This window comes from Chelonoidis abingdonii, chromosome 12 (genome assembly GCF_003597395.2).
Source record: "Chelonoidis abingdonii isolate Lonesome George chromosome 12, CheloAbing_2.0, whole genome shotgun sequence".
Taxonomy (NCBI): domain Eukaryota; kingdom Metazoa; phylum Chordata; order Testudines; family Testudinidae; genus Chelonoidis; species Chelonoidis abingdonii.
This window is the reverse complement of record NC_133780.1, coordinates 4,449,220-4,477,050: the sequence shown is the minus strand read 5'-3', so window position 1 is coordinate 4,477,050 and position 27,831 is coordinate 4,449,220. Positions and strand designations below refer to the sequence as shown.

The 27,831-nt window shown below is 47.1% G+C and overlaps 1 protein-coding gene across 1 annotated transcript; it reads left to right on the top strand.

Moving 5' to 3' along the window:
- Window positions 1-48: 48 nt before the first annotated feature.
- On the top strand, window positions 49-27,782 carry LOC116829220 (killer cell lectin-like receptor subfamily F member 1). The gene is made up of 6 exons (XM_075071677.1): window positions 49-219; window positions 2,646-2,744; window positions 8,475-8,642; window positions 23,007-23,161; window positions 23,848-23,960; window positions 27,659-27,782. Exons 1-6 carry the CDS (start codon window positions 135-137, stop codon window positions 27,780-27,782), a joined length of 744 nt encoding a protein of 247 aa, XP_074927778.1. The 5' UTR covers window positions 49-134.
- Window positions 27,783-27,831: the final 49 nt, after the last annotated feature.

Below are 27,831 nucleotides of genomic sequence, written 5' to 3'. Positions count from 1 at the left end.
CCTGTGTGGTTTCCCTTGAAGAACGGTCAGTGCTGGTGGGAGCCCTGAGCTGCACAGACCGAGTCTGAGGGCCAGTTAATGGGGGAACCTCCTTTCTCCCCTCTGAGAAATCAAACCAAGGATGCACTTGGCCAATGGAGGATGAAGAAGACTACACGGTATTAAACCTCCGGCCAAAGCAGAGACAACCAGGCCGCCCCCTGGGAGCTGGGCCCCAAGGTAAGTGACTGAGCATCCTCCCGGGGCATCTACTTTCACAACGCAGCAATTACAGGGGGTGACTGGGGCTTCAAAGGGACTCACAGGAGCTGAAATTTATTGGGAGTCGGGTGCCCAGCTCCACTGGACGGCTCTGACAGTCCCTGCCTGGGCCTTTGCATGCTGCATTTCAGAGAGGGGATGAGGGAAAGTGTCCGGGGATGAACGGACAATCCATAGAATGAAGCACAACTCCCTGCAGGAGAGAGTGAGTGAAGATACTCCCTGTATTTCCAATGTCATCGCTAAGGGCTTAAGCTGGCTAATACTCGTAGGTGGAGGATTTACTATTGTGAGTAGCACCATTGACTTCTGGCATTTTCTTCAGCATTGCACAGTGGGAAAGTATCAAACCAACAAAGCACCCAGTAAACGTCAGGGCTACGACAAATCCACTGGTGCGGTGCTTGGCTACCATCAGTAAGTGTATTTTCAGCAGACATTGAATGCAAACAATTGGATATGTTGACACTGCTGTGACAGACAATGGAAAAATGCACTGTAGCCTTATTATGAAATCTGACTGTGCATCATCATTTAGGAGGTTCCCAGAGCCTAGGATCTTGGTCTAAATCAGAAATTCTCTAACTGGGGGTCGGGACCCCTCAAAGGGTTACTAGGTTATTACATGAGGAGTCGCAAGCTGTCAGCCTCCCCTCCAAATCCCGCTTTGCATCCAGCATTTATAATGCTGTTAAACATATAAAAAAGTGTTTTTAATTTATAAGGGGGGGTCACACTCAGAGGCTTGCTAAGTGAAAGGGGTCACCAGTACAAAAGTTTGAGAACTACTGGTCTAAATGAAGACTGATGCTGCATTTTCCATAAAGATGAGGTAGCCAGACAATGTTGCACCAATTTAATGTGAACATTAATGGTCACAGCTGTTAATTCTTTCCTTCCTTTCCAGGCTAAGACCTGGAAAATACCACAATAAATCTCCCCCTGTATTTGTGTGAATTTTTAATCACAACCATAGTTGTGTGTTGGGCCCCTTTTGCGCTCACTTTCTGCAACTATCCCAGCTAACAAGCTGCCAGGCCGGAATAATTGCTTGGGAAATTATTATATGCTTGGAGACAGGGATTTTTCAGGCAAATATTGGAGAAGTTCCCCAGCAAAGGGCACAGTCAGGTTCCAGTCTGCTGGAGAAGGGGGTCTGTAGAGGGCAAGGGAGGAGGTGTGGTACAGCACCATCAGGTGGTCACTGCAGGTATCTTTCAGGATGGGCAGTGGCAGGAGGGCACAGGCTAGAGAGACACCTGGGGTAGGTCTACACCCTGCAGCTGGGAGCATGTCTCCCAGCCCAGGTAGAGACACGGACTAGCTGTGGTTGAGCTAGTTTGTTAAAAATAACCATGTGGACATTGCTGCATGGGGCAGCCCATGCTCAGGTGGCTAGCTTGAGCCACCACCCATACTGCACTGTCCACACAGCTGTTTGTAGCACGCTACCTTGAGCAGAGCTACTGCATGTCTGTCTACCTGGGCTTGGAATCCTACCTCCCGGCGGCAGTGTAGACATGCACCCTTGGAGCTGGTGTTCCGGGGTTCTCAGAGTGCAGCTGCTCCTGCTGCAGCAAGGAGAAACATAACCCACCAAGGGGGCTGCACTGGCCCCAGAGAGGACACTTCCCTGGGTGTGTTGTTGTTCCTCATGCTGGCGGCTGACAGTGCATCACCAACAGGGACTCTAGACGTCCATTTGCCCTGGAAAAACACGGTATTTGCAGGTGGGGGTGGGGGGCAGGATTTACAGAGAAGATTTAGTTTTTACATTTTGTGAAAAAAATAAACCATATATTAATTAACTATTCACTAAATTTGACTGAAAGTCCCAGCATCACTTATTCAATGCGCGCAACCATCCCCTCTTGTGGTTGATTTTTGGATGTGCTTTAAATTGACATAGCTAAACATACACCAATAAACTGCTTCTGGCGTATAGAGGTTACTCAATGGCATACAGGAGGTGTGTTTTAATGCATCTCAACTTTCATGTCAGCCTCCAGGAGTAACTCAGTACACAAGTAATGTTAATATAAAAGCAATTTTTCTTTATTTTTTGTGCATTTAAAAAAATTTCTGAAGATAAAGAATACAGACATCGAAATAAGAAATACAAATTGCAATTCTATTAATTTTATGTTATTGTAATGATTGATGGTGCTGGTAAGCTTCAAACTTGTTTAAAACTTGTAAATATATCGCTAAACATGGTGTTCAACTCATACCTCTATATATTGTGGCTCAGAAAACTAAAGTTCAGTGTTTCATTTTAATCACAGAAAAATGAGGATTGTTATATTTTTTTATCAGAGAATTTGGGATTGGGGCTTTTATCACAGAAAACTAGGACCCCTGGTCATCAAACACGACTCTTTCAGGTTCCCCTCGGTACCCGCACTGGATCTGGATGGCCCTAGGGCTGGCCGGGGCCGGGTGCCTCATCCTGCTGGGAGTAGTGGTAGCACTGGCTGTCTGGGGTGAGTAACTCAAAGCCGCTGAGGTGTTTAACAGGCACACGGACGTTATTTGTACTAGAGGGTTGCACAGTTTGTGTCAAGCTCACTGTATCCAGCAGGGTCTCCTGGCAGCCTCCTCACCACCACTTTAGGGACTCCCTACATCCCCACTCCCACCCTCATCTCATCTATATGCCCCCATGTTCCTCTCCCCCCCATTTCATTGTCCCCCATCCTTCCTCTTCCATGACAAGAGCTCTGTGAGTCCCCCATGTCCCTTGCCCCACAGACCATTGTCCCCCATTCTCCCCTCCATGCCAGGGGCGGTGTCTGTGCCGCCTTTCTCCCTTGTCAGGGGTTCTGCATATGTGCCCCATTCCTCCCTCCCCACATACCAGGGTCACACATTGTCCCCACCCTCCATAGCAGGTTCTGTGTGTTCCCCTCATTTCCAGGTCCTCACTTTCCCCTCTTAGGTTTGCACCCTGGCCAGGTTTTCCCAGGATTGCCCCTTTGTTGAGGTCGCTGTCCTGGGAGATCTGCCCAGGTGCTCAGTGCACGATTCCAGCTGTCCAGTTTTATGGGCTCAGAATCACCCTGGGTATTTGTACCACAAAGGTGGCAACCTTCCTCTGCTTCCCCATCTCTACTCCAGGTCTCTGCTTCCCCCCACCACTGCCTCATGCCTCTACAAACCATCCCTATAAGGCTCTTATTTCTGTTAGAGGCCAGGCTACAGACAGAGTAGCTGCTTGTGATCTACACAGGCAACAGTTGGAGATGCCAGAGAGACTTTCTGCCTGTGGAACCAGGCAACCTGGGAGCCCTGATTTTCCCCTGAATCCGACTTTCTTGGTGTTCTGATTTGCAACAGAATCAGTTGGATTCTTCCCATCGGTGCCTAGAACAGTCCCTGGAATGGCAGAATGAGTCAGAGGCGGCATTCCAAAGTTATTGCGTTACAGAGAAAAGCCACACTGTTGGTTCCAGGCCCTCACTTTGCTCAGCCTAGTACAGCTGCACTGAGAGGCACAGGCGAGATTAGGGCTTCATAAAACATACCACGAGCCAACCCCTGCTCCAAGGTGCTAAGAGTCCAGCTAAGCACCATGAATCCCCACCTCCTTCCCCACTGCGAGCCCAGCTCCAAGTCCAGTCCGTGTGTGAATGGCATCCTGGACACTTAATCACCATCCCACGGGTCAGGTGTTATCCCAGCAAGTGCAGTTAGAAGCTTAGTACTTGACACTTGTATGAGCTGGCTAGGACAGGGTCACTGTTACACACGCAGGGGAAGTGGGACACTCAGTCTGTGTGTAACCCTTCTGCTGTGTGGTGTCACAAGTAACAAGGGCCGGGTTCAATATCTAGGGGTTCCTCTTAACACAGAACCAGCTCAAGCCCCCACCCAGTTATCTGGGAAAACTAAACACCCCTGGGTGCCTGTAAGAGGTAATACTTCCCCACCCGCCAGCACAGTGTCTGTTCTGCAAACAAAAACTTTTAGTTAAAGGGAACCCAGCATTTATTTGGGAAAACACCCCCTCCATGACTGAAAGTGCAAACACCCACCCCACCGTACTCTGGGCAGTGTCCTTTGCCTCAGTTTCCCACCTTGCAGTGTAAAAGTACGACGAACAAATATCCCTTTTAATACGCTGTGATGGGCTCGATCACAGAAACTCCCTTGGAGCTGCCCACTGATCTGCCAAGACTACTTCTGTCCCTGCTTTCCTGCCCTCCCAGCTTGGGACTTCAGTGCCCTGCCTGGTTTGAGCCAGACCTGCTAGCCTGCTGCAAACCCAGACTCAAGTCTGAACCATGTCCCCTAACAGCTGTAGGCGTAACTGAAAGCAGCTTAAGAAGTGTTCCTGTCTTTAACACTCAGATGTCCAACTCCCAATGGGGTCCAAACCCCAAATAAATCTGTTTTACCCTGTATTAAGCTTATATAGAGTTAACTCATAAATTGTTCGCCCTCTATAACACTGATAGAGAGATATACACAGCTGTTTGCCCCTCTCCCAGATATTAATACATACTCTGGGTTGATTAATAAGTAAAAAGTGATTTTATTAAATACAGAAAGTAGGACTGAAGTGGTTCCAAGTAACAAACAGAACAAAGTGAATTACCAAGCAAAATAAAATAGAACATGCAAGTCTATGCCTAATACAGTAAGAAACCTGAATACAGATAAAAACCTCACCCTTAAAAGAGTTCCAGTAAGCTTCCTTTTACAGACTAGTCTCCTTCTAGTCTGGGTCCAGCAGTCACTCACACCCCCTGTGGTTATTGTCCTTTGTTCCAGTTTCTTTCAGGTATCCTTGGGAGTAGAGAGACTCTCTCTTGAGCCAGCTGACGACCAAAATGGAGGGGTCTCCCAGGGATTTAAATAGACTTTCTCTTGTGGGTGGAGACCCACTGCTCTCTCCTATGCAAAGTCCAGCTCGAAGATGGAGTTTTGGAGTCACACGGGCAAGTCACATGTCCACGCATGACTCAGTTTTTACAGACAGCACCCATTGTCCGCATGTTACCTTGAATGTTCTCATGTAGACTTAGAATCATAGAATCAAAAGGTTGGAAGGGACCTCATGAGGTCATCTAGTCCAACCCCCTGCTAAAGGCAGGACCACTTTCCCTAAATAATCCCAGCCAGGGTGCGGTCTAGCCAGACCTTAAATAGCTCTAAAGATGGAGATTCTACCAACCTCCCTAGGTAACCCATTCCAATACTTCACCACTCTCCTAGTCAGAAAGTTTTTTCTAATATCCAGCCTCGACTTCCGCAACTGCAACTTCAAACGCATTGCTCCTTAGTTCTGTCCTCCGTCACCACTGAGAACAGCCTATCGCTCCCTCCTCTCCTTGGACGCATCTGTCCTTCAAAGTAGTTGAAGCGTTGCTATCAAATCCCCCTTAGTCTTCTCTTCTGCAGGCTAAAAAGCCCAGTTCCTTCAGTCTCTCTTCATAAGTCATGTGCTCCAGTCCTCTAATCATTTTTGTTTGCCACTTCCGCTGGACTCTCTCCAATTGGTTCCACGTCCTTTTTGTTAGTCTGTGGCGCCCAAAAACTGGACACAATATTTCCAGATGCGCCTCACCAGTGCCGAATAGAGGGGAATAATCACTATCCCTCGATCTGCTGGCAACACTCCTACTAATACAGCCCAGTATGGGTCTATTAGCCTTTTGCTACAAGAGCACACTGTAGGCTCATGTTCAACTTTCCATCATACCGTAACCCCAAGATCCTTTTCTTCAGCACTGCTACTTAGCAAAACAGTCCCCAAGCCTGTAGCATGTGCATGGGGCGTTTTTTCTGTCCTAAGTTTGCAGGACTTTGCACTTGTCCTTTGTGAACTTCATGAGGTTTCTTGTGGCCCACTTCTCCAATTTGTCTAGGTCTCCCTGAATCCTATCCTTGCCCTCCAGTGTGTCCACCACTCCCCCCAACTTGGTGTCATCTGCAAATTTACTTAATGTGCAAACTATCCCATCATCAAGATCATTAATGAAGACACTTCTTATGTGGATTGGAGCCTTCCAAGATCCATTGTGAGTTAAGTGCTTCTTGATTGGCACTTAACTTGCAAATTCCTTTCTAAAGAAGCTGACCAAATGCCTTACTAAGGCTACTTAAAAATCAAGCAAGTACAGTCAATATTCATAACTTCAAATACAATGACACATGCATACAAATAGGATTAATACATTCAGCAGATCATAACTTTTACGGAGATATATTGCATAGCATATGTAGCATAAAACATATACCAGTTATGTCATATATACATTCATAAGCATATTTCCATAAAGCCTTATGGAGTGCACTGTCATATACACCACACACCACTCCCCTGCTGCACCCCACACACATCCTTAGGGCTTGGCTACACTTGGAATTTCAAAGCACTGCCACAGCAGCGCTTTGAAGTGTGAGTGTGGTCAGAGCGGCAGCGCTGGGAGAGAGCTCTCCCAGCGCTGCATGTAAACCACATCCTTTACGGGTGTAGCGTGCAGTGCTGGGAGCCGTGCTTCCAGCGCTGCAGCCCTGATTACACTGATGCTTTACAGCACTGCATCTTGCAGCACTCGGGGGTGTTTTTTCACACCCCTGAGCGCGAAAGTTGCAGCGCTGTAAAGTGTGAGTGTAGCCAAGCCCTTAGTCAGCAAAGACTCAGAGTTCAGAGGTGCAGATCCCCTCTGCACTCTGTACTTGTGTACCTACATTGCCATTTTGCAGTCCAAACCCAAGGCAGCTGACACAGGCCAATCACAGGGTGTTTAACTGCTCTGTAGACATACCCTGACTCTTCAGGCACAAGCCACAGACAGTCATCACTCCACCCCTACTCTCAACTTCAGTGGGATTTGGCATCCCGACCTCCTGCTTAGCAAGTGAGGTTCAGGTGAGGGTGACCCCCTCACTCAGGGCAGGCTAAGCACAGTCCTGCTGCCCTTTAACCGGACAATCAGGAGAACAACATTTCATTATCCTGTGTTCAAATTTAAACATTTTTATTAAAGCTAATGTTAAAAGTATCCAATAACACAGGTTAAGGAAAGAGGGTCTGTACATCTGGGTATAATGCTTAAAGTATCCAAAAATACAAAGTTTGGTTTAAAAATCATAAAATACATATAGTCCATAATCTGCAATATCCCAAATTTAGGTTAATAAATGTAACAATACAGTTTAGATATTAGCATCCAAATATTCGGATATATCATTCATAAAAGGTTACACTAAGAGTAGCTTGCAAAAGCATATATAGCAATGAGTGTAGGTTATCCCATAGCAGTTGAGAATTTAGGCTAGGTTGTCTCTCAGTAAATACAATCCATGAGAGAGGTATTTCAGTTACTTTCCTGACTTCGCTTCTCAACGGCACTCTAGCTCATCTCTCCTGGTATTGCCGTTGTCCGGTGATGTGTTCTAAATAGATGTCCCTTGACCACTTGATGACATCTGATACCATGAGTTGCTGCTAGGGTGACCAGACAGCAAATGTGAAAAATCCAGACGGGGGTAGGGGGGTTAATAGGAGCCTATATAAGCAAAAGACCCGAAAATCGGGACTGTCCCTATAAAATTGAGTTAAGTATAAGAGGGGTAGCCATGCTAGTCTGGATCTGTAAAAGCAGCAAAGAATCCTGTGGCATGTTATAGACTAACAGATGTTTTGGAGCATGAGCTTTCGTGGGTGAATACCCACTTCGTCAGATGCATGTAGTGGAAATTTCCAGGGGCAGGTGTATATATGCAAGCAAGCTAGAGATGACGAGGTTAGTTCAATCAGGGAGGATGAGGCCCTGTTCTAGCAGTTGAGGTGTGAAAACCAAGGGAGGAGAAACTGGTTCTGTATAAAATTGGGGCATCTGGTCACTCTAGTTGCTGCACCAGCCAAGTATAGAACTGACCAATGCCGCATTTCCACAACACTAGAGCAATTTATAACCCAGCACCAGCCAAAATTGATCACTTTGGTAAAGCGGGTCTGTCTGCTGAATGCCTAGGCAGAGTAGGCGTGTCTATGCAAATACATTCTGCTCCTGAGACCTTCCCCCAGTTCATCACTAAATATCAGGGGAGAGCTCATCAGACCCTGCTTACAGGTGTAGTGAATGAGTTTCTCTCTCTGCCCCTGGCCTAGCTGCGATGGAACCTGGATTTTACACCCTCTACAGGCTGGTTTCTAATCCCTAAATAGTTGCCTTTGAAGTGACTGTGACGCTGTTTTGAAGTTTCCCAGTTGCACGTCTCGTGTGAAGGACAGACCAGAGGAGCTACAAACGCATCAGAGAATGAGGGTGCCAGAATTATCAGTAGCACTGAATGCAGCTCCTGCCTGGAGGACTTCCGGTCTCGCTTGAAATCAATTCTGTGTGAACCCCACGATGGCAGCTTGGCAGGTAACCCCGGCTCCTACTGTCCCAGAACCAGGAGTCGCTCTCCCTGGAAGAGTTTGCAGGACTCTCCCTGTGACTGAAAACCCAGTCACCGTGTTAAAGGGACACTGTCAGCGTGAAATACAATAGGCTAGATTCTCATTTGCACCAAGGTCCCTTTATTTACACTGCTCCAGCATTGCCATCCCCTGCTGCTCAAAAACCATTAGTCAGGCCCTCAAAAATCATATGATTTTAGAAAAATAACACTTTTGTGGTTTGGAGGGTTTTTTTGGTTTTTTTTCTTACTTTCTGGTTTCTGAGCTTCTAGGTTGCACTAAAGTCACATTTTCAAACTTTTCTTTTTTTTTAAAAAAAGTGAAATTCTCACAATCCCCTGACTCCAAGAGCTGGGGCTCAAAGGAAAAAACGTCAAATATAATTAAACTTGTGATTAAATGTGAGAGTTGGCAACACTGCCACTTGGGCAGTGAAAAGGAGGCTAAATATAGGAGAAAATTTACAGTTTCCACAGGAACACTTTTATTTTAACCAAAAACTGAAAAATTTCAACTGAAACATTTTCTGCAGTGATTTTCATTCTGAAAGACAAAGGCAATTTTTTGGGTCAAGAAAAGTGGACAGAAAATTTTCTATCAATTATGCTCATAGCTACAGCAGGAGAACAATGTTCAGCCAGCAGGGTGATGTTTAAGTTGGGTTGGGGGACGACCTTTTAATATGCTTGAATGCTTTGGGTGTCGTTGTGATGTGCTATACACCCCAAGTGCCCCTGTCTTTTTTCACTTCATCCATCACAGTGGGTGGGTGCCAGACACATGCTGTAGCTACCTTTGTCTGTACCAATATGGCTGGGTTACTCTCCCTTGTTGGCTGCAGTGGTATTGTGGCCGGGTTGATCCCAGGATGTTAGAGAGACAAGACCATGGGCCAACTTCTGATGGTGAAAGGTACCATCATGGTGAAACTTTGAAGCTCCACAGAGCTCTTCTTCGGGTTTCTTCTGATTTCCTCCCCCAGCCCGGAAGAAGAGCTCTGCAGAGCTCCAAGTTTGTATCTTCCACCAACAGAAGTTAGTCCAGGAACAGGAATTACCCAGCTTGTCTCACTCTTTCCTTGTTGCCGTCGTCCTCTTTATCTCCATGTTTCACATCAGATGTCTAGACTGGGAGCGCTTTGTGGCAGAGATTGTCTTACTATGTGTGTGCAGCAGGGGTAAGTGACTGTCTGTAGTGTGTGTTTTGTTTGTGTTTGGGGGTTACTTGCTGTGTGCTGAGCTTGTGTTTGTCAGTCTGGTTGTTTGGTTGGTTGTTTGAAGGACCATGTGCTGTGGCTGGCAGTTGGAAGCTGTGAGCTTCAAAGGAAGGTTTGAAAGCTAGAAGCCTCTGTTAATTGCCTGAACCTTAGTCAGTGGGTAGGGCTCTCACACAGGCCAGGGCTTTATAAAGCAGTGCACAACCGACCAGGGAGCTTTGCTAACAGGGAGTTTTTCAAGGGAGTTTGGCAGGGGAGTGAGAAGAGGGGCAAGGGTGTTAGGGTATCCTCTCGCACTGAGGTTACCTCTCTGGAGGGAACACCAGTCACTAGGAAAAGGCAGGTGTTAGTAATGGGAGATTCGATCATTAGAAACGTAGACAGCTGGGTTTGTGATGACCAGGAGAACCGTATGGTGACTTGCCTGCCTGGTGCGAAGGTTGCAGATCTCTTGAGGCATCTAGACAGACTTATGTCTAGTGCTGGAGGGGAGCCGGTGGTCATGGTACATGTAGGTACCAATGACATAGGAAAGGGTAGGAGAGATGTCCTGGAAGCCAAATTTAGGCTGCTACGGAAGAGACTGAAATCCAGGACCTCTATGGTGGCATTCTCAGAAATGCTCCCAGTTCCAACGCGCAGGGCCAGGTAGGCAGGCAGAGCTTCAGAGTCTCAATGCGTATTGGAATGAGACGATGGTGTAGAGAGGAGGGGTTTACGCTTCACTCATGTTAGGAACTGGGGAAAACTTTTTTGAGATGGGGGGAGCCTATACAGGATGAGATGGGCTCCACCTAAACCAAAGTGAACCAGACTGCTGGCACTTAAACATAAAGAGGTTGCAGAGCAGTTTTAAAACTAGAATGGGGAAAGCCGACTGCTGCAGAGGAGCCTGTGGATCGGATCAGAGACTCTCTTAGAGGAGAGTCTATGACAGAGATTCCTCTAGGTTATAGTCAGGAGCAGTGATGAAAGAGGATAATGTAAGGGCCAGATCAGATGAGAAAACAGTCACATATAAAAAGAATCTGATACATCAGAAAAGGGCAGACAACTAAACAGTGACACGGTTTTAAAGTGCTTGTACACAATGCTAGAAGTCTAAAATATAAGATGGGTGAACTAGAGTGCCTTGTGATAAAGGAGATATTGTTAGAATAGCATCACAGAAATCTGGTGGACTGAGAGCAATCAATGGGACACAATCATTCCAGGGTAACAAAATATATTGGAAGGACAGAACAGGTCATGCGGGGCGGGGGGGAGGCACTATATGTGAAAGAAAATGTAGAATCAAATGAAGTAAAAAATCTTAAATGAATCCACATGTTCCAATAGAATCTCTATGGATAGTAATTTCATGCTCTAATAAGAATATGATGTAGGGATCTATTATCGACCACCTGACCAGGACAGTAATAGTGATGATGAAATGCTAAGGGAAATTAGAGAGGCTTTCAAAATTAAGAACCTAATAATAGTGGGGGATTTCAATTATCTCCATATTGACTGGGAACATGTCACTTCAGGACGAAACGCAGAGACAAAATTTCTTGATACTTTAAATCAGGGGTCGGCAACCTATGGCACGCATGCCAAAGATGGCACGCGAGCTGATTTTTAATGGCACACTGCTGCCTGCCGGAGTCCCACCAGGCAGTACCATTCCATTAAAAATCTAGCCCAGCCCGGCCTGGCCTGCTCTTCTCGGCCCTCTACCCCCCTATCCCCTCCTGTGGGGGCCGGGGGCAGGGGGCAGAAGCTTGGTTCTTCCGGCTCCCCTGCCTCTTCCCGCAACGTGCTGGGTTTCTGCTCCTCCTCTGCTGCTGGCCAGTCAGCTGATGGCCCTTGCGAGGGAGGGGTTGGGAATGAGCAGAGTCAGCCTGCTCGCTGCTCCCAGCAAAGGCAGAGAAGAAACAGAGGCAGGGCCTTGGGGAAGGGTGGGGTGGAATAGGGGCATATCCCCTCCAGCCCCCTGCCCTGACCCCTCCCCACACACCTCCAATCTTCTGCCCTAAGCCCTGCACCCCGCACACACCCCAGACCCCTGCCCTGAGCCCTGACCCCACACACACACACCCAGCCCTCTGCCCTGAGCCCCGCCCACACCCCAGACTCCTGCCCTGAGCCCTGTACGACCCGCATACATACCCAGCCCTCTGCTTGACTCCTTCACCCCTACCACGACCCCAGCCCTGACTCTGGCACCCCCACACATACCCAGGCCCCCCACACCCTATGCCCTGACATCTTCACCCCCCTCACATGCCCCCAGCCCTCTGCCCTGACTCTTGCACATCCCCCACATCCCCAGCCCCCCCACACCCCATGCACCGCCGACATCCTGACTCTTGCATCCCCCACATCCCCACCCCCACCCTGAGCACCAAATGGGAGCACCTGCACCCCCCCACACACATTCCCACCTGCACCTCTCACATCAAATGGGAGCTGCCCAGGTAAGTGCCCCACACCCACACTCCTGCCCCAACCCTGAGTCCCCTCCCTCATTCTAGCTCCTGGCCAGACCCTTACACCCCAACTCCCAGCCTGCTCCTTCACCCCCAGCCCTGTGCTCAGTGCACTCCCACCCTCAGCTCAGTGCAGAGACAGAGGAAGAGAATGGGCCAGAACCAGGGAGAAGGTAGGTACCCACTGTATGTGAGCAAGGTTGGGACCCCAGACCAGCAGTGGGCTGAGTGGGTCTGGCAGCCAGGATTCCAGCTGGCAGGAGCCGGCAGAGGGAACCCGAGCGGCATGGAAATGAGCCGTCAGCCACTGCAAGGTACTGGGGCCCGGCTGCCGCCCTGCACACCTGCTGCTAAGTTCTGGGTACTGGTTTGCCAAATGACCAGTCATCCCACGAGCTGGGGTACCTGGCCTGGTAGCGCCCTTCCCAGCTGGGGTCCCGGCGCGATAGGCCCCCTACAGCAACACGTCTCCGAGGCCTAAGGAGGTTAACAGAACCCCAGACCAGCAGTGGGCGGCGGGGCCAGACAGGTGTAAGATCGAAGCATTTTAATTTGAACTTTATAACTGAACGCATTCTTAACAAACATTTGAAAACCTTGTTATATTTTAACATACAACACATATTTTAGGTTATATGATTAATACAACATATAGACTAGCACACAAGACTTCCTAAAAAACCTTTTAAATGTATTTACCGTCGTGGAGCACACACCACAACATTAAGATCCAATAGTGAACTAAAATGAAGTCTCGGCACATTAAATCCACTTCTGAAAGATTGCCGACTCGCCAGCTTTAAATGACTGCTCCTTGGAGTAGCTGGTGCGGGAACGCCACCAGGGGAGAGGCAACCTAGATTTTAGTCTGATGGAGCACAGGAAGTGGTCCAGAGGTAACTATAGCAGGACCTCCGTTGGAAATATTTAGTGACCACTCAATAAATCAGCAAGAAATTACAGATCCCTAGTGGGGGGAATGAACGCCGCAAACAGCCCACACGATTGTGTCATTTCAATTACAAAAGAGGGGACACTAATGCAAACAATATGAGGGGTTAGTTTAACAGAAATTAAAAAGGTACAGTGACTAAGGTGACACATCCCTGCAAGCTCTCGCACAGACGCTCTCATGTAAAGATCACCATAGAAGGCCTCACTTAAAAGTACACTCTTCCCACCAAATTAAAAAACATAGTAAAAGAACTAAAAAAGAGTTACGGTGGCTTACAACCATAGTAAAGAAGCAGGAGAGATAAAACAGACTTCCTTATACACGTGGAACGTAAATCCTATTGAGGTACACTAGCAAAGGACATGAAACACGTGCCGCCAAAAATTAAGAGTAAAAATGTATAGAGAAAAGGCCAAAGAGGAGTTTGGAGAATGGCCTACCAAAAACACACTCAAAAAGGTAATAACAAAATGTTTTAAGCTAGCACTACCGAACAACCGTGGGGCCCCTTGATGATCGATGATACAGAAGGGAGCAAATATGATATAGGAGCGAACTGTAAATCATTGAGGAGAAACGAAATGGATCTTTTGCTTCAGTCTTGCACGCACTGCAAGATGTTAGGCAGATACTCCATCTGGAATCTGGAGCCGAGCTTAATATGTTAGGGACTGAAAAATTCTGAGCGAACTGTCAAAATTGAAAGTGTATGCAAGAGGAATTTGAAATTAATTGATAAACTCACATACTCAACAAGATCAGCGTGGGACCGAATGCGACTTCACCCAAGAGTTCTGAAAGAACTCAAATGTGAAGCTCAGAACTATTAACTAAGGTTTGTAACTGTCCTTTAAAATCGGTCGTCGTACCCAATGACTGAAGATAATAGCTAATGTAACGCCAAATATTTTACAAAAGTCGCTCTAGAGGTGATCCCGGCAATTTACAAGACCGTAAGTCTAGAACGTCAGTACCATGCGGCCAAATACAGTTCTGAACACATATGTTAAGCGAATTAACTTGCCAGACACCATAGAAGAACGTAAATTGTCTGGTGAGCAAATGTCACATGGTTTCTGTAAAGAAAATCATGTCTTACATCTTATAGAGTTCTTTGATAGTTGGGTTCAACACACCATGTGGAATCCAAGGGGTGACCAGTGGAGCATAGAGGGTACTTAATTCCTCAAAACCTTGGACAAGGTCCTCTACACCAAAGCTCTTACGTAAATTAAGCTTGTCATGGGATAAAAGGAGAACGGTCCCTTTCATGAAACTGAGAACTGGTCAAAAGACAGGGAACAAAGGGTAGGAAGTAATGTAAATTCTCAGAATGGAGAGGGCAACTAGTGTTCCCAAGGGTCAGTCCTAGGACCGATCCTATTCAATTTATTCATAATGATCTGGAGAAAGGGGTAAAAGTGAGGTGGCAAAGTTACATATGATACTAAACTGCTCAAGTAGTTAAGACCAAAGCAGACCTGTGAAGAACTTCAAAAAGATCTCACAAAACAAGTGATTGGGCAACAAAATGGCAAATGAAATTAAATGTGGATAATGTAAAGTAATGCACATAGGAAAAAAAACACAACTATACATACAAATATGATGGGGGCTAATTTAGCTACCATGAGTCAGAAAAAGCTCTTGAAGGGGAGGGATAGTCAGTGGTTTGAGCATTGGTCTGCTAAACCCAGGGTTATGAGCTCAACCTTGAGGGGCACTTAGGATCTGGGAACAAAAATTGGTCTGCTACTGAGGCGGGGGCTGCACTTAACAACCTTTCAAGTCCTTCCAGTTCTAGGAGATTGGTATATACTCCCAATTATTACCTATCATGAATAGTTCTCTGAAGACATCGAGGCAGTCAAAAAGCAAAACAGGATGTTAGGAATCGTCAAAAGGGATAGAGAATAAGACTGAGAATATATTATTGCCCTTATATAAATCCATGTACCCCACATCTCAAATACTGTGTACAGATGTGTCTCCTCATCTCAAAAAAGATATAACTGGCACTAGAAAAGGTTCAGAGAAGGGCAACTAAAATGATTAGGGTTTGAAGAAGGTCCCATATGAGGAAAGATTAAAGAGGCTAGGACTCTTCAGCTTGGAAAAGAGAGACTAAGGGGATATGATAGAGGTCTATAAAATCATGAGTGATGTGGAGAACGTGGATAAAGGAAAATTATTAACTTATTCCATAATACAAGAACTAGGGTCACCAAATGAAATTAATAGGCAGCAGGTTTAAAACAAATAAAAGTAATGTTCTTCTTCACGCAGCGCACAGTCAACTTGTGGAACTCCTTACCTGAGAGGTTGTGAAGGCTAGGACTATAACAGCATTAAAAGAGAACTGGATAAATTCATGATGGTTAAGTCCATAAATGGCTACTAGCTAGGATGGGTAGGAATGGTGTCCTAGCCTCTGTTTGTCAGAGGTGAAGATGGATGCAGGAGAGAGATCACTTGATGATGATCTGTTCTGTTCATTCCCTCTGGGCATCTGCATTGGCCACTGTCAAGAAGACAGGACACTGAGCTAGATGGACCTTTGGTCGACCCAGTATGGCCGTTTTATTATGTTCTTATTGTGATGGGCAAGCCAAGATGGTTACAGTAAAGTAGTGAGGAACAGGTATGTTAGCCCCAGGCTAAACAAATCCCTGGTACCAGGTAACCAAACGGCAGTTGCTCCAGGTTAATCAAGACATCTGGGGCCAAATTAAGGTCTTTCTAGAAGGCAGTGAGATAGCTACATTGATTGGGACACCCTGAAGCCAATCAAGGCCTGGTTGGAACTAGTTTGAAAGCCTCCCAGTTTAGTCAGTGAGGTGCACCTGTGTGGAGCTGAGTGGGAGTGGGAGTGGGAGTGCTAGTGCTGCTGGAGGACTAAGCAGTACAAGCTTTATCAGCACCAGGAGGAAGGTCCTGTGGTGAGGGTAAAAAAGGTGTTTGGAGGAGACCATGGGAAGTAAGCCAGGGAGTTGTAGCTGTCATGCAGCTGTTACAAGAGGCACTATAGACAGCTGCGATCCTGGAGGTTCTCCCCAAACCTCCCAACTTCTGATTAGACACAGGAAGAGTTGACCCAGACTGTGGGTTCCACCAGAGGGGAAGATCACTGAGGTGAGCAAATCTGCCAATAAGCGCAGGACCCACCAAGGTAAAGGAGGAACTTTGTCACATTATGTTCTTATCCTAGCCCAAACCTGATCCGGGGCAGGAACCTCTCAGTTCTATTGTATTTCTTTGTATTGCAGTCCTGCCTCAGGGATCGAGGACCTTTGTGCCAGATGCCATAAAAATACACATCCCAAAAAGACAATCCCTTCCCCAGGGAGCGAACAGTCTAAGTACAATAAATAATTCTCAGCCCTTTGTGCAGAGGAGCAGCAGTGACATCTGGTGGGCAGAATAATTCCCATTGCTAGAGCACAGACAATCTTAACAAAAGTGTAATAAATAATTCAACTGCTCGAGAGGCTGGATCCCAAAGTGCTTTACAAACCACGTAGTTCTTATGGGAATCACTTCCCCCACTACTGACATGCAGCCACCTCTGGGGTGAAACTCCGCAGCTGTTCAGCAGCACACAACTCTGGCAGATGATGTCTTCAGAAGTTAGTATGCGGCTCCTTGTATAGGCCCCAACTCCAGGGCTGGAGCTACAGACACCAACTTTCCAGTGTGCCAGGGAGGGTGCTCGCTGCTCAGCCCCTGGCTCTGCCACAGGCCCTGCTCCCCCTCCCCTGAGCCTGCAGTGCCCACACTCCTCCCACTCTCTCCCCTCAGCAGCCTCCTGCATGCCATGAAATAGCTGATCAGGAGGTGTGGGAAGGGAGTGGGAGGTGCTGATAGGTGTGGCTGCTGGTGGGCAGGAGGTGCTGGTAGCAGGGGAGAGCTGATGGGGGCTGTTGATGTATTACTGTGGCTCTTTGGCAATGGACATTCGTAAATTCTGGCTCCTTCTCAGGCTCAGGTTGGCCACCCCTGTCTTAGGGGAATGGTAGCAGAATCCACTCGCCTATTGGAATTTCACAGGGCATTGGAGGGAGGCAAATTCTTGTCCCCAAAACTTTAATTTGACCCGACTCAGACCTCCACCATTAAAGAAGAGCCATAGGATTTGTAATGAGCATAATGGGACCTTGCTTTTAACTCTTAGCTGAATCGTGACACCTGCAGAGGTACAGCGCCCCCCCCGCTGCCAGGTTGGGTCTCTGGGTCAGGGCCGGTGCAACCATTTAGGCGGACTAGGCGGTTGCCTAGGGCGCCAAGATTTGGGGGTGCCAAAAAGCAGCGCCCCCCCAATTTTTTTTTAAGTGGTTGAACGGCCGTTGCTGCTGGGATCAAGAGGGACTCTGAGCTGCCGGCGGCATCAGCAGCGGGCAGCCCAGGGTGTCCCCTGGGTCAGTGTGCCGCCGCGGCAGCCAGCAGCCCAGGGTTTATAGGGGGCAGGTTCTATATGTTTGCGGTGCTCGAGCACCAGCAATATTCAGGGCTGGGGGCCCTGCTCCAGCAATATTTGGAGCTGGGGTCTCTCCCCCGGCCCACGTGGGTCCCTCCCCCACCACCCACCACCTCTGTGCCTCACAGAAAGCAGCGCAGCGTCTCTCCCCTGCTTGCTTCTGTTGCTGGAGTAGAACGGCCCGGCAGAACTGCTGTCTGCTGTCCGGGTCCAGTACCCCCATCTCCTACTGGCAGGGCAGGCTGCCCTTACCCTGTGCTTCTGCCCTCACCCTGAGTCTCTCCACACCCAAACCCCTCCCCCCACACCCTAATGCTCTTCCTGAGCCCCCCTGTAGCATGCCCTGAGCTGTCAACACCCACCCCTCACCCCCCACACCCTAATCTCCTGCCTCAGCCCTGAGCCCCCCCACATCATGAATCCCTCATCCCCAACCCCAATCCTCATCCCCTGCACCCTATACTCTTCCCAGCCTGAGCCCCCCGCAGCATGAACCCCTCATCCTCAGCCCCACCCTCATCCCCTGCACCCTAATCCTCTTCCTCAGCCCCCCTGCATCATGAACCCCTCATCTCAGCCCCAACCCCCATCCTCTGCACCTTAATGCTCTTCCAGCCTGAGCCCCCCTGCAGCATGAACCCCTCATCCTCACTCCCTCATCTCCTGCACTAATCCCTGTCTCAGCCCTGAGCACCCCCACATCATGAACCCTCAGCCCCACAGCCTCATCCCACACCGCCCTCTGCCTAGCTGACGCCATCCTGCATCTTGATCCCTCATCCCCTCGCACTCCTCCCATCCCCAACTCCCTCCCAGAGCCTGGACCCCTCACCCTTTCCTACACCACCCCAGCCTGCACCAACTCATCCAAAGCCTGCACCCCTCACCCCCCCTGCACACCACACCACTCCTGCCTCACCCCAGAGCCTGCACCCAGCCACCAAACTCCATCCCAAAGCCTGCACCCTCCTGCACCCTAATCCCCAGCTCAGGACTGCCACCAGAGCTCCCCCCCAACCCCTCCAGAGCCTTAGGCAAGTGGGGTGGAGTTTGGGCGGCAGGTTCTGGTGTACCACCAAAATTTCTACAAACTTGCCACCCATGCCTGGGTAAGCGTGCCCACGGCAGCCTGCGGTTCCACTGCGCAGTTGCTGCTCATTCTCCCACCTCCAGGCTTGCGGGCCAATCGCTGTTTGGCGCCGCAAGCCTGGGAGGAGAATTAGAGCAGGACAGCGTGCTCAGGGAGGACATGGAGCAGAGGTGAGCTGGGGTGGGGAGGTATCAGGCTCCTCGGCCAGGGGTTGGACTTCCGCGGGGGGGGGGCACACTTCAGGGTGAGAGCTGCGCAGGGCTGGGGGGCGCGCAAGGTGGAAGTTTCGCCTAGGGCGCGAAACTCCTTGCACCGGCCCTGCTTTGGGTTCAGTTCTGCCTTAGGGGGGTGTCCCCCTTTCAGTCACGCTTACTTTTGTTTCAACAGTGAGTTTCCCTTGAGGTTCCTATTGGGAACAGCCTGGGTCTATCTCTGTTCAGCTTTATAAGCTGATATAGTCAACCCCCAGCCCAAGGAATTACATTTGAATGCACCAAGCCAGAGATTCCTCCACCCAGTGATTCCTGCATCGAGCCCAGAACTTGTGATGAGTCAGAGCAGATCTTTAGTAAGAAACCATCTGTGTAACGACTTTGAGTGAATGCTCTCCTCTCTGGCCTCCAACTCTGCCAGCACCCTGCAGTCTGACCTACAGTGTGCCCAGCTGTTTGAGTGCTGACCCGAGAAAAGCCCTCACAGTACTTGTGCAATTAAAAATATTATCATAAGTAATCGCACTGTTAAACAATAATAGAATATATATATTTAAATTTGGATTTTCACATTTTCAATATATTGATTTCAATTACAACAGAACACAAAGTGTACAGTGCTCACTTTATATTTTTTATTACAAATATTTGCACTGTAAAAAACAAGAAATAGTATATTTCAATTCACCTAATACAAGTACTGTAGTGCAATCTCTTTATCGTGAAGCTGAACTTACAAATGTAGATTATGTACAAAAATAACTGCATTCAAAAAAAAACAGTGTAAAACTTTAGAGCCTACAAGTACACTCAGTCCTACTTCAAGCCAATTGCTCAGACAACAAGCTTGGTTACAATTTGCAGGAGATAATGCTTCCTGCTTCTTGTTTACAATATCACCTGAAAGTGAGAACAGACATTCCCATGGCACTGTTGTAGCCGGCATCACAAGATATTTACGTGCCAGATTCATGTGACCCTTTATACTTAAACCACCATTCCAGAAGACATGCTGATGACGGGCTCTGCTCGATAATGGCCCAAAGCAGAGCAGACTGACGCATGTTCCTTTTCCTCAGCTGAGTCAGATGCCACCAGCAGAAGATTTTTATTTTTTTTTGGTGGTTTGGGTGCTGTAGTTTCTGCATCAGAGTGTTGCTCTTTTAAGACCTCTGAAAGCATGTGCCACACCCCGTCCCTCTCAGATTTTGGAAGGCATTTCAGATTCTTAAATCTTGGGTTCAGTGCTGTATCTCACATTGGTACCTTCTTTGCGTTTTGTCAAATCTGCTGTGAAAGTGTTCTTAAAATGATCATGTGTTGGGTCATCATCTGAGACTGCTATAACATGAAATATATGGCAGAATGTGGGTAAAACAGAACAGGAGACATACAATTCTTCCCCAAAGAGTTCAGTCACAAATTTAATTTATGGATTTATTTTTTTAACAAGCATTATCAGCATGGAAGTATGTCCTCTGGAATGGTGGCTGAAGCATGAAAGGGCACATGAATGTTTAGCACATCTGGCATGTAAATACCTTGCAATGCTGGCTACGGAAGTGCCATGCGAATGCCTGTTCTCACTTTCAGGTGACATTGTAAATAAGAAGCAGTCAGCAGTATCTCCCGTAAATGTAACCAAACTTGTTTGTTTTAGCAATTGGCTGAACAAGAAGTAGGACTGAGTGGACTTGCAGGCTATAAAGTATTACATTGGTTTGTTTTTGAGTGCAGTTATGTAACAACAAAAATCTACATTTGTAAGTTGCAGTTTTACGATAAAGAGATTGCACTAAAGTACTTATATGAGGTGAATTGAAAAATACTATTATTTTTACAGGGCAAATATTTGTAATAAAAAATAATATTGTAAAGTTAGCGCTGTAGACTTTGTATCCTGTGTTGTAATAGAAATCAATGTATTTGAAAATGTAGAACAACATCCAGAAATATTTAATAAATTTCAATTGATATCCTATTGTTAAATAGTGAGATTAATTTTTTTAATTGCAGTTAACTCACACGATTAACTCAAAAAAATTAACTGCAATTAATCGACAGCCTTACTTTTTCCACAACTGTAGGGGAATCCAGCAATGTTTAGAACTAGAGCTGATACATTATAAACCTAGTTCATGAAAAAGAAGAAAAGAAATGACAGTTTGATGTTCTTTGAAGGAAGCAGAAAAGTGAAAGTTCTCCCTCCCTAACGTTATGAGTGTGAAATAATATTTCATTGAAAGGTGACAGGGCCAGAAAGAGTTAATTAACTCAAACTGACCTGATCCATGGGTGAACTGTAGAAACTGGTTAGGAAGATATGTAAATAAATAGAGCTTTGAAATGCAAGTCTGCATTGTTAGAGGTAGAAGGGTAGATGTTTGCTCAGGTCTTGTGATATGAGCAAACAAGTCTTGTCTATCACTATAGCTTTGATTCAAAGATCAAAAAAGGAATATTAACATTTAGGAAGATACTTGAGTGAAATGGTAGTATTGTTTATGTGTCTCTTTGAAGGTTGTGGTAACCTGTATTTAAACTGTTTAATGGAAAAATTACCATGTACTAATTGCCAGGCTGTTTGGGAGAAGGAGTTAAGCGTATTGTTTTCGCAAGCTGAAAGGCTGCTGGAAATGTATAAGAACCCTGGGACATGATCCTACTTCATCTCAGATCTGCTTTGGGTTTCAAGAGGGGGAAACCTTAAGCCACAAGGATTGAGATCCCCAGTCACTGACTGGAGTCACCCTAAATATGGACATTGGACTATAACTTATGAACTATATCTGAAAGGACTTTTGGCAACTACAAGCTCACCTCTGCTATGTACCTGAACCTCAAGAATTGAATTCAAGTCTGCATGTATATTGATCTTCTAACCAACACTCTCTCTCTTTTCTTTTTAAAATAAATTTTAGCTTAGTTAATAAGAATTGGCTGTAGCGTGTATTTTGGGTAAGATCTAAATTATAATTGGACCTGGGTATGTGGCTGATCCTTTGGGGTTGGAAGAACCTTTTTATTTTATATGATGAAATAAGATTTTCAGGAATCATCATCATATCTCACAGGTGTGTCTGGATGGAGGCCTGAGACTGGGCACTTTAAGGAAGCTGCATGGTTTGGACTTCTGAGTAACCAGTGAGGTACTACAGAAGCTGTTCTGTGCTGGTTGGTAAATCTAAGTACTGAAATAACCACCAGCATTTGGGATTTGTCTGCCCTGTTTTGTTTGCAGTTCACCCTGATTGAGTGACCTCAGCTGGCTCTCACAGGCAGCATCGTCACACCCCCTCTTTTCCAAAGGGGGGAAATGTTAAGAATAAATATTTATTTCCCCTCCTAAACTGAATGAAATCCTCCCTCCCATCCTCAAAACCAGTATTTCCATTTTAAGTCCACTCCCCCCATCAAAAAATGAAAAATGGCAATCAAAATAAAAACTTTCCTTTTGGTCAAAATGCAATTTTCTATTAAAAAACAACTTTGAACAAAAAGAACAGGAGTACTTGTGGCACCTCAGAGACTAACAAATTTATTTCAGCATGAGCTTTCGTGAGCCACAGCTCACTTCTTCGGAAGCACAGAATGGAACACACAGACAGGAGATATTTATACATACAGAGAACATGAAAAAGTGGAAGTACCCATACCAACCGGAAGAGTCTAATCAATTGAGATGAGCTATCGTCAGCAGGAGAAAAAAAACTTTTGAAGTGATAATTAAGATGACCCACAGAAAGTGTGAGGAGAACTTAACATAGGGAAATAGATTCTTAGTGTAATGACCCAGTCCGCGGATACAGACTAACACCGCGGCTACTCTGAAACTTTGAACAAGTGTTTTCGCCCAGCCATCATTTGAATTTTCAGAATTAATGAATCTCTGTTCCCATCTTTCCCTCCAGAGCGCTCTGGGTGCAAACTCTGCCCCAGGGACTGGCTGCTGCATGGGGACAAGTGCTACTGGCTGTCTAAGGAGCGTAAAGACTGGACTGGGAGCCGTGACGACTGCTCACGGAAGAGCTCTCGAATGCTTGTGATCCAGAACCGGGAGGAGATGGTAACATAAAATACAGGCTCATCAAACTCCAGCTGGAGAGAGACGTGTCACTAGCTACAATCCCAGTGTAGCCTGACTCTACTCTCCCCCACTTCCCTGGATCATTTCTCCTTCCCCCCCCCAGTTAACCAAACTCCACGCTGGGGTGTTTTCTCCCCTTCTGGGGCATCTGGCTGATTAACATACCGTTCAGAACAAGAACCCCACAGCTTTCCCACCCCAGACTGCCCAGTTGGTGCCTGCAGGCCCCCTGTCTGAGAGCTCAGCAGAGCCATTCTTCATAGAGCTACTCACACAAACCTCCTACCCCATCAAGTCTCTCTCTGCCTTGACTGGCTGCCCTCGCAGCCCCACCAGATCTGGCTCCTGATCATTACCTTTGCCTCTGAGTCCAGGGGCATCTAATCCCAGGTGAGGTTGAACCCAGGACTCCCTTAAAGGGCCAGCTCACCCCGTGACACCAAGGACTGGTGCTGGCATTACTGCATAGAGAGAGCCACGTTTCCCTGCACTGGGACCCTGCCAGCCCAGGGAAGAGGGTGAACTAACTCAGGTGCTGGGAGTTCTCCTGCTGGTGTTATGGGCAGAGCCACTGAAGCCAAGAGCAGGCATTTAATGGAATCGCTAAGGGAATTCGAGCATGTTACAGGATACTCTCCCCACCCCCTCTGCTTTACACCTCACAGGATTTCATACAGGATGTTGTACAAGATGCAAACTACATCTGGATTGGCCTTAAAGTGATACTCCCGGGGGGGAAATGGACCTGGGTGGATGGTTCCCCATTAGATCCAGTGCGGTGAGTGCTGACTGACGTTTACTGTTTGAGATGTTTGGGGAAAGCTCCAATTGTGTAACTTGCTGATGTTAAATGTCCTACGGCGGTTTAAGGCCTGGTCTACACTGAAAAGTGTTATCAGTGTAACCACGTCAGTTAAGGGTATTTTTCCTAACACAGGTGTGGCAGCAAAGGCCCTAGTGTAGCTGCAGTTATACCAAAGTACCTGTGCTTATAGCAGTGTAGCTTACGCTAATTAGGGGAGCTCGCATAAACTATAGTGGTAGAAGCACTTGTATATGGATATAACTGTACTTATCCTTAGGGGGGCCAGCTATTTTCCTCTTTCCATTGTGAAAACAGCATTTATTCCTGTTCTTTGTTTCCCGTCTTTTAACCAGTTACTGATCCATGAGAGGACTTTCTCTCTTATCCCATGACAGCTTACTATGCTTAAAAGCCTTTGGTGAGGGACCTTACTGAAAGTCCAACTATGTATTAACTCTGGGATTGGCAACCTTTGGCACGTGGCCCGCCAGGGTAAGCAGGAAGCGGCATGGGATGAGGAATGTGCTGGCCGCCGCTTCCCGCAGCCCCCATTAGCCTGGAGCGGCAAACCGCGGCCAGCAGGAGCCGTGATCGGCCGAACCTGCGGACGTGGCAGGTAAACAAACCAGCTTACCCTGGCGAGCCACGTGCCAAAGGTTGCCGATCCCTGTATTAACTGATCACCCTTGTCCATATGCTTGTTGACTCCCTCAAACAATTCTAATAGATTGGTGAGGCATGATTTCCCTTTACAAAAGCTGTGTTGGCTCTTCCCCAACAGATCATGTTCATCTACATGTCTGATATTTATTTTTTATGATATTTTCAACAAATTTTCCTGGTACTGAAGTTAGATTTACCAGCCCATAATTGTCAGGATCGCCTCTGGAGCCTTTTTAAAAAATCGGTGTTGCATTAGCTACCCTCCAGTCATGTGGTTCAGAGACTGATTTCAGTGAGAGGTTACGTGCTACATGTAGTAGCTCCCTAATTTCATATGCGAGTTCCTTCAGAACATGTGGGTGAATCCCATCTGGTTCTGGTGACTTATTTAAGTTAGTTTAATTTATTAATTTGTTCTAAAATCTCTTCTATTGACACATTAGTTTGGGACAGTTCTTCAGATTTGTCACCAAAAAAGGATAGCTCTGATGTGGGTATGTCTCCCACATCCTCTGCAGTGAAGACCAATGCAAAGAATTCATTTAGTTTCTCTGCGATGCCCTTGTCTCTCTTGAGGGCTCTTCTAACACCTTAGTCATCTAGTGGCCCCACTGTTTGTTTAGAGAGCTAAGGTGGGCCAGGTAATATCTTTTATTGGACAAAGCTATTACCTCACCCACCTTGTCTCTCTAATAGCCTGGGACTGACACAGCTACAATAACACTGCACACAATCACTGTCAGTTTGGCAGGCTTCCTGCTTCTAATGTACTTACATTTCTTTTGTTAGTTTTTGCATCTTTAGAAGTTGCTTCTCAAATTCTTCCTTGGCCTGTTTCCTTATACTTTACAATTCACTTGCTGGAATTTGGCTCCTTCCTATTCTCCTTATTAGGATTTGACTTCCAAATTTTAAAAGGTGCTTTTTGCCTCTAATGGCCTCCATTACTCTGCTGTTTAGCCAGGGTGGTATTTTTTTGGTCCTCCTCCTGTCTTCTTTTATTTGGGGTACACATTTAGCCCTGGGCTACACTACAGACTTATGACAGTATAACTATGTTGCTCAAAGGTGTGAAAAATCCAACCTCCCGTAAGATGAGGGTATCCTGACCTCACCTCCCGTGTAGACAGAGCTATGCTGATGGCAGCGCTTCTCCTATTGCCATAGCTACTGCCCCTGGGGAGGTGGATTGACTACGCTGATAGGAGACGCTCTCTGCTCAGTGTAGGGAGTGTTTTCACTGCGGCGCTGTAAGTGTAGACAAGCCCCTAGTCTGAGCCTCTCATGGTATTTTTAAGTAGCGTCTATGCTGCTAGGAGGCATTTTACCCTGGTAACAGCTCTGTGCAATTTCCATCTAAGAAGTGTCCTCATGCTTGTGTGTTTCCCCTTTTAGAAGTGAAATGTGACTGTTGTGGGCTGGTATTATGTCCCCTCCACGGAGGCTAAATGTCATTACCCTGTGGTCACTATTAATGGGCAGTTCAGCTCCATTCACCTCTTGGGGCAGATCCTGTGCTCCACCGGGACTAAATCAGGAATTGCTTCTCCCCTTGCGGGTGCCAGGCCCAGCTGCTCCAAGCAGCCGTCACTGATGGGGGCTAGAAATCATCTCTCTGCATCATGCCCTGAGGTGACATTTAGTCTGTCTGCTCCAATCGCTCTATCCCCAGGCTGTAACAGTTTTAACAGGAGAAAATCAGGGGATTCCCCTACCACACCTCAGACTATCCCCAGCTCAGTGGTGAGAGGCTGCACCTAAAAGGGAGGAGACCCCTGTTCAAATCCCTTCTCCTACCCAGCTACAAGAGGGACTTGAGCTGGGGGTCTCCCTTTCTAGGTCAGTGCCAGAACCCCTGGGCTAAATGTTACCAGGAAGCGCTTGCTCCTTCCTGCCAGTTTGTGGGTGCTCGCCTGTGGGGCCCAAGCTGGTACGGGTCCTTTGAATGTGCTGACTGGCTTGGGGCCCTAAGGCAAGTTAGGCAAAGGCTGGCTCATGGATCACACTGGGGCTTAGGCAGCCAGCAGCCCAGAGGGAGGGAGCAGTGCATGTGCTCAGGGCCAGACACCCAGTAAACTTTTACTCAGAAGATTGAGGCACTGAGCGAGTTCAGGCACCTCCAGGGTTTGATGGCAGCCGAGCCGGAGTTTAGTGAATCCCAGGGGAACGTGGGTCTGGGATGGAGGTGCCTGAAGTGGCTGTTAGCCTCTTAAGTCCCTTTGTGAATCCAGCCCTAACGGTTCATCCAGACAAGTCCTCAGGCTTCCTGCAGCTGTCCTGTTACTCAGCTGTCACAGTGCAGGTTTCCTCTCTCCCATCAGCCTTTGTTTTTAAAGGAAAGCTGAGATGCGGGAGATCAAGGTGGCACTTCTAATGAACAACTACCAGGTAACCAACCCCATGAGACTCACCCTAGTTCATTCCTTGCCACAGATCTCCTAACTCTGTGGTTCTCAACCAGGGGTACACATCCTCCTGGGGGTACACAGGGGTCTTCCAGTGGGTACATCAACTCATCTAGATATTTGCCTAGTTTTACAACAAGCTACATAAAAAGCACTAGTGAAGTCAGCACAAACTACAATTTCATAAGAGACACTGACTTGTTTATATTGCCCTATAGACTATACACTGACATTTAAGTACGATACTTCTATTCCAATTGATTTATTTTATCATCTTATGGTAAAAATGAGAGAGTCAGCAAGGTTTCAGTACTATTGGCTGTGACACATTTGTATTTTTAAGTGAAGTGAAACTTGGGAGTACACAAGACAAATCAGACTCCTGAAAGGGGTACATAGTCTGGAAAGATTGAGAGCCGCTGCCCTAATGCATCTCACATCCTGGGACGTCTTCTCGAGTGACGCTCTGCAGGAAAGTTACAGAGATGAAGTACCACACCAGAGCCAAGCTTCCCATCAGGGTTAAGGGGAGGAAAGACTGATCTCTGGGCCTTTCCTTGTTACAGGGACCCACAATGACACTGACTTTCTTTAACTCTGCAGTTTCTCACTCTCAGGCTCTGCTGCTGGGAACAGCTGCGGATGGATAAGAGGCTCCCAGGTTCTGTCTGAGACGTGTGATGCTGAGCTCAAATGGATCTGCCAGAAAGAAGCTGCCATGATATAAACTGTGCAGCTGAGGATGCACATTTTGTTTCTGTAACGTGAAGTACCCT